At 33.5% G+C, this 13,626-nt stretch overlaps 1 protein-coding gene across 1 annotated transcript; it reads left to right on the top strand.

Annotated features, from left to right (window-relative positions):
* Positions 1-6,869: 6,869 nt before the first annotated feature.
* LOC129008840 (olfactory receptor 52J3) lies at positions 6,870-7,781 on the top strand. The gene has a single exon (XM_054441280.1). It carries the CDS (start codon positions 6,870-6,872, stop codon positions 7,779-7,781), a length of 912 nt encoding a protein of 303 aa, XP_054297255.1.
* The last annotated feature ends 5,845 nt before the right edge of the window (positions 7,782-13,626 follow it).

Genomic DNA, 13,626 nt, shown 5'->3' with positions numbered 1-13,626 from the left:
TTTTTCAATCCTCACCCTCCTTCCTCACTCTACCTTTAAGTAAATTCCAGTGTCTCTTGTTACCTTCTTTGTGTTCATATGCACTCAATGTTTACCTCCAACTTTTAAATGAGAACATTTGTTATTTGGTTTTCTGTTTCTGTGTTAGTTCGCTTAGGATAATGGACTCCGTCTTCATCCATGTTGCTGGAAAGGATTTAATCTCATTCTTTTTTATGGCTGCGTAGTATTCTATAGTGTGTATGTAGCACATTTTCTTTATCCATCTACCATTGATGGGCATTTAGGTTGATTCCATTCTTTGCTATCATGAATACTGCTGCGATGTATACATGTGCATGTGTCTTTATGGTAGAACAATTTATATTCATTTGGGTATATGTTGGGATTCACTCAGGATGGTGGCAGAAATATTAAAGGGAAATATTAGGGAATGTTATAAGGAATAGCCACGAAACTTTTTGAAAGGCCAAAAGGTTACATAGCTCGTAATAATTGAACAGGCTGAAGGCAGCCGGTTCTTACCTTAGAGCATTAGGTCATAGGATAAATACTAGGGACAATAGAGGCTTCCCCAGTTAAGTCTGTTTACCCTACCTCCATTAACTAACCTTTGAGCCAGATGGCCTTCTCGGTGGGAGGTCAGCCAGGGAAACTGCCCCCCTAATGGTATTTACTTTAGACCACTGTACCTGAGCTTTAATCATTCCAAGAACTACTCTCTTAACCATGTTAATTATCCATAAGTGTGTTGACTCAGAGCTTCTGTTGTTAATTTTATATTAAATAAATGTCTGGAGTGCAAGCTTCTCAAGGCCAGCCGCAGTGACAAACCTCTCTTGGTGTGCAGGTGGTCGGAAACTCAGCAGGACTGGCATAACAGATTATCTGTGTGTCAATGTACATTTTATTTATCCATCGTTTGGGTCAGGGTCTGCAGTCAGACCCCTGCAGCTAATGCCCTCTTGTGAGCAGCAATACCTCAGGTATAGACCTAATAATGCAATTACTTGGTAAATTGTATTTTCAAATTAATTTCTACATTGTTTTTAAGAATATTAAAATTCAATGTATTTTTAAATATTACTCAGAATTTTTTAAAAATACACATATTTTGAATAACTTGTATATAAATCATATAATAGAGACACTTTTACTTTATTCTTTCAAATTCTCATCTGTTTTTCTATAATTTTTCTTACTGTATTATACTCTTTTGGGCATCTAGTGCAGTTCTGAATAGAAGTATTTAAAAGACATCTTTGACTTTACGTGACCTTATAGGAGAAATATTGAACATGTTTTTCATTAATATAATGTTAGCTGTATTATTTTTATGTATATCTGTAAAATTAGGGTAGTTACCATCTGTTTCTAGTTTACTCAGAAATATTACAAAATAGTAGTGGTGGAGGGAGTGGAAATGGTTAATGGGTATAAAAATATAGTTAGAATGAATAAGATCTACTATTTCATAGTACAAGATGATTACAGTCAACAATTATTTATTATACACTTAAAAGTAAATAAAAGAATTGGAATGTTTGTAACACAAATAAATGATAAATGCTTGAGGTGATGCATACTCCATTTACCATGATGTGATTATTATGCATTGCATGCCTGTATCCAAATATATATAAAATATACACCTACAATGTACCAAAAAAATTAAAAGTAAAATGTTAGTATAAAAATTGTATTAAAAGAATAAAAATATTTAAATTTTAGATATTAAGGTTATCATTTTTTCTACCTTTGGCAGTGTGAAGAAGTACATCTATAATTTTTTAAAACAAATTATGTACTAGAATAGCCTTCACTTGTTTGCAATGTGTTATTCTCTTGATACATCATTGTATTCTATTTGATAATTTTTAAGGGTATTTGTATCTGTGCTTATAAAACACGTTAGTCTTTAATTACCTTTCCTCAGAATATAATTGACTGGTTTAATTATCACTCATGAAACCAGTTAGGAAATACTCTATACTCTCAAAGACTTTGGACTCTATTTATATTAGCTCCTTTGTAAACGTTGAGACAAAATCACAAATGAAACTCTTTCAGACTGAAGACTTTTTGAGTGACTTTTTAAAAATTATGGATTAAATGTTTAGATGAACAATGATCCAATTTTGTCTTTCTTGTTTAAATTCTGAGGGTATATTTAGAAACAACATGTCATTTAAACTATGATATCTAGTGTAATGCAAAAATATTCTGCATTGTATTCACTGTATGGTTTAAATGTGTTTAAATGTGTGTAAGATCTGTAGTAATGGCTCCCACTTCCATTAGCAGTATAAACTGTGTTTTCTCTCTTTTTTCATGATCAGTTCTGCTAAAAATGTTATGGATTTATTAAACTATTTAAAGAACAAACTCCACATTGTTGATTTTCTCCATTTTATTTAACTTTTATTTTATTGATTTTAAATAAAATGTGGTATATGCATAGAATATTTCCCTTAAAAAGGGAAATTCTGCTATTTGCAATAACATGAGGGTATTACACTAAGTGAAATAATCCATTTACAGAAGGACAAATGTAGCATGATTCGACTTTAAATGAAGTTTTTATACTAGTGAAACTCATAGAAGCGAATAAGAAAATAATGGTTTCCAGAAGTTAAGGGGCTGGAGAAAATGGGAAGTTGTTGTTTAGTGAGTACAAAGTTGCAGTTATGATAGATGAATAATTTTAGTGCCTGTAGTAAACAATATAGTAGTGTGAAGTTCAAAATTTGTTGAGGGCAGACCACATGTTAAGTGTTCTCACCACAAAATAAAATAACAACAACAATACCAAAAAAAATAAAAAAATTTAAAAAAGGGATCCAAGTAAGGTCACTTTGTGAGGTAACGAGGGTTTAGGACTTTAACATATACATTTTCAGAGGATACAGTTCAACTGATAATAATGACTAAACCCAAAATATTAATCATGGTTGAGGGCAAAGCACTTTTTAGTCATACAAAGTTTTGAAACTATACTTCCCATTTATCGTACTTTGGGAACTTACTTAAATATTTGTTTCAGAAAAATTGCAAGGCTATCTGTAAAATAGAAAGATAGGAGGTTTGAGGAACAGGGGCTCCAAAACCAAAGAGAAATAAAAGGTATTCTCAGCAAGACACATAAGTGCAACCATTTCAGAGCAGAACTACAGAACTGGTGCCACTGTGAGGGATGTGTCCAAGAAAAGAAATTAAATCTGTGTCTGTTGGGATACTTTATATTATATATTTTTGAAAAGATAATATAGACCTTCAAAGGAAATTTATTAGCTCTCACAGCATTAAAGATGTTGGTTTGATTTTATATAAGAGTTGTTTGTATAACCAAACCAGGTAATAAGGGTCAATTTTGTTTTAATATTTGGTGTTAAAATTCTGTATCTCATCTTGCTCTTAAGGTTAGTTCCCCACTTGTATCCAAGATATTTTAGCAGCTCTCAACTTCAGTTGCCCTCATTCACACAGAGAAAAAAAAATGCACCTTTGAGTAAATGTCTTAAGATTAATTTTGATTAGATGTGAAGACCTCATTGGACCTTAAAGAATATATCATTGTATATATACAGGAATGCAAAAATTGTACATTTGGAGGAGATAACATTAATGAAATGTTGGTATGGAATAATGGAGAAGACAGACAAGGCCAGATAAAGAATTTTACTGCACATGCTTTTAATTTAATGCTTTATTTGCTTAAGTAGTGCTGTCTTAAGGAGGTTCTCAGAAACCTCAACTGTGTAATAAAGAGAGATAATTTTTCACTCCAGATAACCACATTCTAATAAGAACTACACACACAAACACACACACACACATATATATATATTTGAGTCTAAGATTAGAGAGAACATGTTTCACATCATTAGAGTTAAGAAGAAAAATGGCTACATAATTGGTAGTATAAATTTCCTCAATTTGTCTTGCAATAATCACTTACATGAAGTTTTCCTTTAGAGCTAAAATATAAATTAATAATAAGAATAGTTTAAAAATTACTATAACTGGCGATTTACTGTGTACAAGACAAAGTTCTAAATGCCTCAGAAAAATTTGTATCTCAAATCTACCCAATGAAGGAAATACTATTGTTAGTCCCATTTATAGATAAGGAAATTGAGATGTAGAAATGATACACAAGTCATTCAAAATTTTACTGCTAGTTTGTGACAAAGTCAGTATTTGTACACCAGCAGTCAGACTCCAGGATTGAAATTTTAGGTATTTATTAGTAACAGTTTTAAAAGTTGTATATGTAAAATTTTGGTGGTGTTGGTTTTGAGAATTCATGTATAGAAAACACAATGGACAAAAGATCATGACTTTGTGTTTTTATGCTAATTAGAGAAATTCACGTCAGTTATATTTGGTCTGAAAAAACTATCAGTGAAGAGAAATAGTTTAAGTCAGAAAGCCTACTATGGTAGTTAAAGTGTTGGACATGAATTTAGCCAGTTTATTCTGTATGAAAAAGGCCTACAGAATTGGGCCACACATTCACAATTAGGTAGACATGCAATTATCTGTTGTTACATATATCAAGGATAAATGACAGTGAGAGTGTGCTTTAGTCCCACTTCTTGAAATTGTATTACCTACACTTTAGCTTGCTTCTGCCTTCCTTGAGCTTTTCTGTGTTTCTAGAGCAGCACCCAGGAGTTGGTGAGCAGTCTCTGAGGACTCAATTGCAGAGCTCTGTCTAAAGTGGAGACTAAAATTAGATGTATTCTTATAATATCCCTGAGGTGCTAGAAACCTAATATTAGCACACCTTCCAAGTGCTACTCAGAAAAGGGACTAAGTACTGTGCTGCCCAATGTTATGTGTAGGTGTTGATTCCTATGGAAGAATGAGGTGAATCAGCTGTTGATTTCTGGTGAGCAGGTGTGGCAGTGCATGGAGAGATATATGAGCAGTGAACGCTGAGAACTGGGCCATATGGCTGACCTGCACCAGGCAGGGAAAAAAGTTATATATTGTTTTAATATGTAATGTATAAAGTTATAATATATAAACATATTATGTATGCATTAAATAATAGATGCCTAAAATATGTATAAATTATGTTTTAAATTTTAAAAATTATGTGTGAAATCTCTCATGAATATCCAAGTTAAAATGTCATCCTACCAATTGCATTAGGTTAAAGCAGTTTCTATGGTAGCAGGAAGAAATCAGGGTAGTGGAGACCTACTTTTGAGAGTGGGCCCCTAGATTTAATCCTTAAGTCTATAGCCTGGGTGCTGTCATTATCTTTCTGCTGAGCAACTATATTTTAATTGTCCAGAGTATCAATGTTTTTATACAATACAATAAGAGTCAGTGTACTTTGCAGCACTTGCTCTCTCTCTGTTGGAATAATCTCAAAAGGATGTAGAGTTTACTCTTCAATTCTCTGCTGAAACACAGAGCTAGAAATTGATGCTAGTAACTGCTATGCTAGCTGCTGCTATGCTAGCTGCTATGCTATGCTAGCAACTGCTTCATCTGATCTTTCTCTTTCTCTCTCTCTTTCCCCTTTGTTTTTCCCCCAAAAGAAGAAGGAGCTTCACCTCAAAAAAGTTATTTTTGACTTGATATATTTACTATATTAAAAATGATAATTAAAAAATGATTAGAAAGTGAAACTATGCCAAAGATGAAAGTAAGGATCTTTTAACTTTATTTTGAATTACAACTGCTGTACCAAGGACCCCAGGGCAAGCCTCCTTAGCTCATTTTGAGTGACTTGGTTTATTTGCAGCATTTTAAAGGTATTACTTAAGTATTTTTCTTCATTCCTTTTAGACTATTGCAAAAGTTGATTGTTTTTCAGTTGACACAATGCTACCCAAGAGAACTACAAAAAAAAAACAAAAAACAAAAAACAAAAACAAACTTCTCTAGCACAAATACCATCTGAGATGGTCTGTGTTGTCTTCTACCCACATATCCAGTGTCTTAAACTGGTAGAAGGAGTGACAAATAAGTATTGGCTCCATAGTAGAGGAAAAATTAACAAAGGTAAAATTAACAGGTGCTCTAAGAATACCTGATGTGGTGTAGATAATAAACAGAGTGTGAAAATGGCATTACACAGCCTTCTTATCCTTTTCCCACCTGAAAATCCTAAGCCTGTAGGTCATAAACAATTGCTATTTCTACTTCTGGCCAGGCATCACAGGAACCAGTACTTTTCTGAGAAATCGATGTTTCTTATAGTCTGCTTCAGTATCTGAGAGGCTGCTAGGCTTGGATCAGAGTTTTTACATATGTATCTCAAGGCCAATCAATAAAAGAATTTAGGTTTTTATTGTGAAAGTGCCTATGTACATGAGGTCTTATGATTTACTTTCTTATGAATCACCTAATGACATTTTGAGGGTCTGTGTGTTGTATTCACATGGCCCCGTGTGCTGTCTTGATATTTCCAACGTTACTCAACAAAGGGTGAATTCCCAGAGTAAAATAATGTATTACTTGCTTTCAAAGTGAGTGGAAAGTATTAATTACTAGAAATCCTCAATAAGGTTGTTGCAAACCTCCACATATAGAATTAGAACCCAATCAACAGGCAGAATGAAAATTCTGAATTTCACCATGCCCTGGTCTGTATAAACGGCTAAGGCAATGACTCAGTACAGGAGCTTCTGAACCTGCCTGTTTGTGTAGTAAATGTGAACTCAATTCTGTGCTGAAACACAGAGCTAGAAATTGATGCCAGCAACTGCTGTGCTAGCTGCTGCTATGGTAGCTGCTATGCTATGCTAGCAACTGCTTCATCTGATCTTTCTCTTTCTCTCTCTCTTTCCCCTTTGTTTTTCTCCCAAAAGAAGAAGGAGCTTAACCTCTTCAGAACAATGCAGTGCGGGATGGCATACCATGGCAACAGGAGCACTTTTCACCCAGCCACATTTTTTCTCATTGGAATCCCAGGTCTGGAAGACGTCCATATGTGGATCTCCTTGCCTTTCTGCTCTGTTTACCTTTTGGCTTTGCTGGGAAATGCTACCATTCTGCTAGTCATCAAGGCAGAGCAGACCCTCCGGGAACCCATATTCTACTTTCTGGCCATCCTTTCCACAATTGATTTGGCCCTTTCTACAACCTCTGTGCCTCGCATGCTGGGTATCTTCCGGTTTGATGCTCATGAGATTAACTTTGGAGCTTGTGTGACCCAGATGTTTCTGATCCATGCCTTCACTGGCATGGAGGCTGAGGTACTGGTGGCCATGGCCTTTGACCGTTACGTGGCCATCTGCAATCCACTTCACTACACAAACATCTTGACATCCCGGGTGCTGGTGGGCATCACTATGTGCATTGTAATTCGTCCAGTTCTGTTTACACTCCCAATAATCTATCTCGTCTGCCATTTACCATTTTGTCAGGCTCATATAATAGCCCATTCCTACTGTGAGCACATGGTCTTTGCAAAATTGTCCTGTGGAAACATCCGTGTCAATGCTATCTATGGGCTCTTTGTGGTCTCCCTCTTTCTCCTGAACCTGGTCCTTATTGTTATCTCATATGTTTACATTCTCTGTGCTATCTTCTGCCTCCCATCACATGATGCTCGGCTAAAAGCCCTAAGCACGTGTGGCTCTCATGTTGGGGTCATCTGTGTTTTCTATATCCCCTCAGTCTTCTCTTTCCTTACTCATCGATTTGGACACAACATTCCACATTACATTCACATTCTTGTTGCTAATCTCTATTTGGTTATCCCACCCTCTCTCAACCCCATCATTTATGGGGTGAGGACTAAATGGATACGAGAGTGAGTGCTCTATGTACTTACCAAAAAATAAGATTCTTACCATGTTCTTTTACTAAGGTAAAAGAACTCCCCTATGATCTCCCCTATGAAGACTGATACGTTCTTGCTTTAAGGAATATCTCCTGATCTTTACCTTATTCCTGCCAACTTCCAGTACAAGTTGGTTTGTTCCTGGATGATGACTAATGGATTTTAACAGTGGCAGAAACTTCCATGGAATCTCAAGTTCAAAGACTGACAAATATTCTGGGAAGGATATCCTGGGAAAGTGCTGTGTTGCCTCGCCTGCATAACTTCATGCAGATCCTTTGTTTGCAACAGGCTGCTTCTTTTATGGGGAAAGAAGATATTATACTGAGTCTTTTATGATCGGTGATTAGAAATATGTGGCACTGGAAATTTAACCCTGTAAACTATGTCATTCATTTTCTTTTCTTCCTTTTTTTCTTTCTTTCTTTTTTCCTTCCTTCCTTCCTTCCTGTATTTGATTACTAATTTAATTTACATTCATATTGTATTTGTTTTATATTTTGAATAATTATAACTGCATGGGATAAATCAAGAAACAAAACTAACACAAACGTCTGCCCTGTGGAGCTTGCCTTCTGCTACATCTGGCCCTGTGGAGCTTGCATTCTGTTATGCTCTTATAAAGCCAAGTCCATGGGTTCAAAAAAATCATTGCCAAATCTGTAGCTTCAAGTGGAATCATCTGCCAAATGTGTAAGTTTCCGTGCAATCATAGCCAAAACAAACATAATTTTAAAACTTTTACTCACTGATACCAACAGTAATTTAGCACTGATGTACTCTTTGCTTTTAGGCTTATAGCATAGTCACAAGTGTAGTTTTTAAAATCTAGTAATGTATAACATTTCTATGTGATATATGCTGGCCTTTGCCTATCACTTTACCGAGCTGTGTTTTTTTCCATCTACATTTGATTCTAAAATACTCTATCCTAAAATTCAAGGTTTCTCATCTTAGGTCTATGATTTATTTCTAGATCCCCTGACTTTAATGTAGAAGCTGCAGATTAACTTATGCATAGCTACTTTTCACATGAGACAGAGGGCTTTCAATTGATTTAAAAATGAAGTGTCTTAAGACCAGCAATAGAGATTTGCATCATCAAACTAGTAACATTGTTTTATATTTTTAATGACTTTAATTACTTTATCTTTTAGACTGTTAAAAAGAAACGAATTCTAAAATATAAAAATGTATTTTTTCCTGCAAACCAAAATTAACAACTTTTAACACTGCACTCATCTCAAAGACAATGCTTAATAAAATATATGCAACATGAAAATTAATATTACCTTTATCACAACTCCAACACAGTTTCCCTCCTAATTTTAGAGGCAATCTGGCATGTGTTTTTCTGATATCACAGCACACATTTTAGTTTTACAACAAATCATAGCATGCCTATTGGATCACTTGTTATTATTTTATACAGATTGAAATACTTTATGTTTTGTTTTGTAACATTGATGTCATTAATGTATTCCTGTGTTTATGGACATTTGAGTTATCATTATTTCAAATTAGAAAATATGGTGCACATCTTTGTGGCATATTTTACATTTGTATAGTAATTCATTGAGGCTTTGTACTTTGAAGTAGAATTATTAAGCAACAGAATTTTAATGAATCAGAACATATTTCTGCTTCTTGATCTTTATTTTTGATTAAGTACTTTCGAATATCAGAATTTGTCGTGCTTTGTTTTTGTTTTTTTGACTGGGTATCACTATGTTGCTTGGGATTGAACTTCTGGGCTCACACAGTCTTCCTACCTCAGCTTCTGTAGTAGTTAGGACTACAGGTACATGCCACCGTACCTGGCTACATTTCACATATTTTGATTTTTTTCTCACTTTTATGTTTTCCATTATTTCATTCAGTTCTTGTTTTCAAAAATCCCATTTCTCACTGATGTTTGACAGGTGCATATGCTATATTTCTTCTTCTACTAAATATTATTAAAATTTTTAACTTTCCTAGTTTCATTTTCTGCTTTCTAATAAAACTAATTTGTCCAGCTGGGGTAACATAGCAAGACCTTGTTTCTGAAAACAAATAAATAAATAAATAAATAAATAAATAAATAAAGCCTGGCATGGTGGCACAAACCTGTAGAGTCCCTCTTTCTAAAAATTAGATATAAAGAAAGTAATTTGTAACTAGCATACTTTGAACAAACAAAAATATTAGTCCCCCTTAGGTTTTCTGTTTTTCATGTACATTTATTTCTTTCATGTTGTGATTATCTGCAATCCTGTTTCCAGCTTTTTTAAAGAATATTCAATAACCATTTTTATTTGATGATATATATTATTAACAATTTATTTCTACAACAACTTTTCATGAATATATTCTTGCTTACCAATTCTTAGGAGAAACATCTCTTGCATTTTTGACCCAAGCCATATTACCAGCCACAATATACCCCTGCTTTGGTAATAATTCTAATTTTATGTCTAAGTATGTTCTAATTTGCCCTCATATTTAAATGATAAATCAAAAATTTATAAAATTCTGAATAAAATTCTGTTCTATCATCTTTCCTAATTCATCATTCAGTTGTTTATTTTTGGCATCGATACTCTTAATGAAACATATTATACTGATCATTTTCTCACTGTTTTAAAAGAACTTTTCCCCTCATTCTTTGGAAAGCATGTTTATTTTTCATATTCTAAAATTTTAATACATTGAATCTCAATTTATAATTTTTAGAATCATCTTCAGTATATAATAGGTCCTTACATTCTGAGATTTTATGTCTCTATTACTTCTAGAAACTTTTCAGACTTTGTATCTTTAAATATTTTCTTTTCAATTTTCTTTCCATATTATTTAGTAAGTCTTTTTAAATAAAGATAAAGTAGAAACTCCTTATTTTTCTTCCATGTATTCTAACTTTTTTTCTTTTCTTCTATCACTTGATCTAGTTTACTTTGATCCTGAAATTCATACATAGATTCTTAAAATTAACAATTTTGATTTTCAGTATTTTGTTGTATATGTTATGATTGTTCCACCATCTCTCTCCCTCTTCTCAGGCTTCCTTATTCCCTGGGACACAACAATATCAAAATTTGGCCAATTAATAACCTTACAATGGCCTCTAAGTGTTCAAGGGAAAGGATGAGTCACACATCTATGACTTTAAATTAAAAGCTAGAAATGATTAAGCTTAGTGAGAAAGGCATGTTGAAAGGTGAGGAAGGCTGATAGTGAGGCCTTTTGTGCCAAAAGGTTAGCCAAGTTGTGGATGCAAAGGAAAATACTCTGAAAGAAATTACACGTGCTACTCCAGTGAACATATCAACGATAAAAAGGCAAAACAACTTTATTGATGATATGGAAAAAGTCTTAGTGGTCTGCACAGAAAATCAAACCAGTCAAAATATTCCTTTAAGTCAAAACCTAATCCAGAGCTAGGGTCTATTTCTGTTTAATTATATCAAGAACGAGAGTAGTGAGGAAGCTGCAGAAGAAAAGTTTGTAGTTAGCAAAGGTTAGTTTATGGAGTTTAAAGACAAAATGCTGTTTCCATAATATAAAAGGGCAAGGTGAAGTGGCAAATGCTGATGTGGAAGCTGTTTGAACTTATCCAGAAGACCAGAAATAAGCCTGTAAAATATGACCATTTGATTTTTAATACAGCTTGATTGAGATAAAATTAATATATCATATATTTTACCTATTTAAATGTACAATTAAGTGAACTTTAGTATATTCAAAGAGTTTCGCTGCTGCACTGCAATTGATACAGAATTTGTTCATGACCTCGAAGTGAAATATCATATCTATTTATCGGTCAATAATGTTTCCAGCTCTAGAAAACCATGAATCCACTTTCTGTGGTCTATTAATTTGCCTCTTCTGAGTATTTCAAGTAAAAAGACTCATGTAAAATGTGTGACTTCTATCACACATCATGCAGTATGTTTTCTATTCCCAATCATATTGTAGCATGCATCAGACCTTTATTCCTTTTTATTGATGCATAATATCTAATTATACAGTTATACTATATTTTATGTATACATTCATCAATTGATGGACATTTATGTTATTTTCAAGGCTTGGCTACTATGAGTAATACTTCTATAGACATTTGTATACAACCTTTCGCATGACATGTGTTTTCAATTCTCCAGGGTATATACACAGAAGTGGAATTGTTAGGTTGTGGAAAATCTGTGTTTAGCAAATTGGGAAATAGAAATTAAAACCACCATGAGATATCACTACCAACCTATCAGAAGGACTAAAATTAAAAAGAATGTGGAACAGCAAATGCTGGCAAAAATGTAGAGAAACTTGATCACTCTTACATTGCCGGTGTGAATGTAAAATTGGGCAGCCCTTCAGGAAAACAGTTTGACAACTTTTCCAAACCAAATGTGCAATTAATATATGAACCAACAATTGTACCCATGGGTATTCATATCAGAGAAATGAAAACTTATGTGCACATGAATTCCTGCACAAAATGCTTACAGTTGCTCTGTTAATAATTGCCAAACAATGGAAACAATCCAGACATCCTTCAGTGAATGAATGTTTAACTGCATCAACACATTATTGATATACACAACTGGGATGAATCCTCGGATAGTTATGCTGCGTGAAAAAAGGTTTCATACAGTATGATTCCATTTATGTAACATTATTTAGATTATGAAATTATTGAAAAAAAATCATTGATTTGTGGTTTTCAGGATGTAAGGCCAAGGGAGTGGGTCAGGCATGGTAAGGATGTGACTGTGACTGTAAAAAACAACTTAAGACATCCTTGTGGTGATTGATGTAAATCTTCTGTATCTTCAATGTCCCAATGTTGGTATCATGGCTGTGATGTTGTTTTGCAAGATATAAGTTGGGAGAAAACTAGAAAAAGGCTACATACGGTCGCTCTGTATTTCTCACAGCTGCATGCAACATGAAAAGTACCTTATCTTTTTTTTTTTTTTTTTAAAAAAAAGCTTATTAGGAAAATAGGTAAAATGTGTACCCCTCTGTGTTTGGGTACAGTGTCTACAAATGTCAATTTGCTCAGGTTGATTGATGGGTGTCATTTATTTCTTCTCTTTCCCTACAGATATTCTACCCACTTGCTCAATCAGTTACTGAGAGTGAAGTGTTAAATTGCTTATATTTGTAGATGTCTTTGTATCTCTTTAAAGTCTAGTAGCTTTTGAAAAATATATTATGAACTACCGTTGTTACACAATGCCCTTTAAACTAGTTTTGTTCTGAAACGCATTTTGTCTGATATCAGCATATACTCTTTAGCTTTCCTTTGTTAATTTTTTATGGTAAATCTTTTTCCATTTTTCTACATTTATGATACCTAGCTCTTCATTTTAAATATAGAAAACATATAAGTGGGCCTTGTTTTTTCTCCAATATAATAATCTCTAACTGTTAGTTCATGTATTTAGGCTGTTCATTTTTAATGTGATTATTGATATGTTTAGATTAAAATCTACCAGTTGTCTAGCATTTTCTTACTTATTGAATCTGTTTTTTGTTTTTTCCCCCTCATTTTCCACTGTGTCTTGGTTTTACTCAACATTTTTAGCTGAATCTGTTATCTCCAATACCGAATCATTATTAATATAGTTTTTTCTTAATATTTGCAACATGTAACTTTAATTAAGTATAGCCTATTTTCAAATACTATACTGCCTCATGCACAGTATAAGAACCTTACCATACCATATTCCTAACTCTTCCTTTTCATTTTTAGTGTTGCTTGCCATTTTATACACATCATATAATTTTACTATTAAGTTTTACATCATATAGAATATTACATAAATGATATA

This window comes from Pongo pygmaeus, chromosome 9 (genome assembly GCF_028885625.2).
Source record: "Pongo pygmaeus isolate AG05252 chromosome 9, NHGRI_mPonPyg2-v2.0_pri, whole genome shotgun sequence".
Lineage (NCBI taxonomy): Eukaryota > Metazoa > Chordata > Mammalia > Primates > Hominidae > Pongo > Pongo pygmaeus.
The sequence above is the reverse complement of the archived record's forward strand: the minus strand, read 5'-3'. Positions and strand labels throughout refer to the sequence as shown.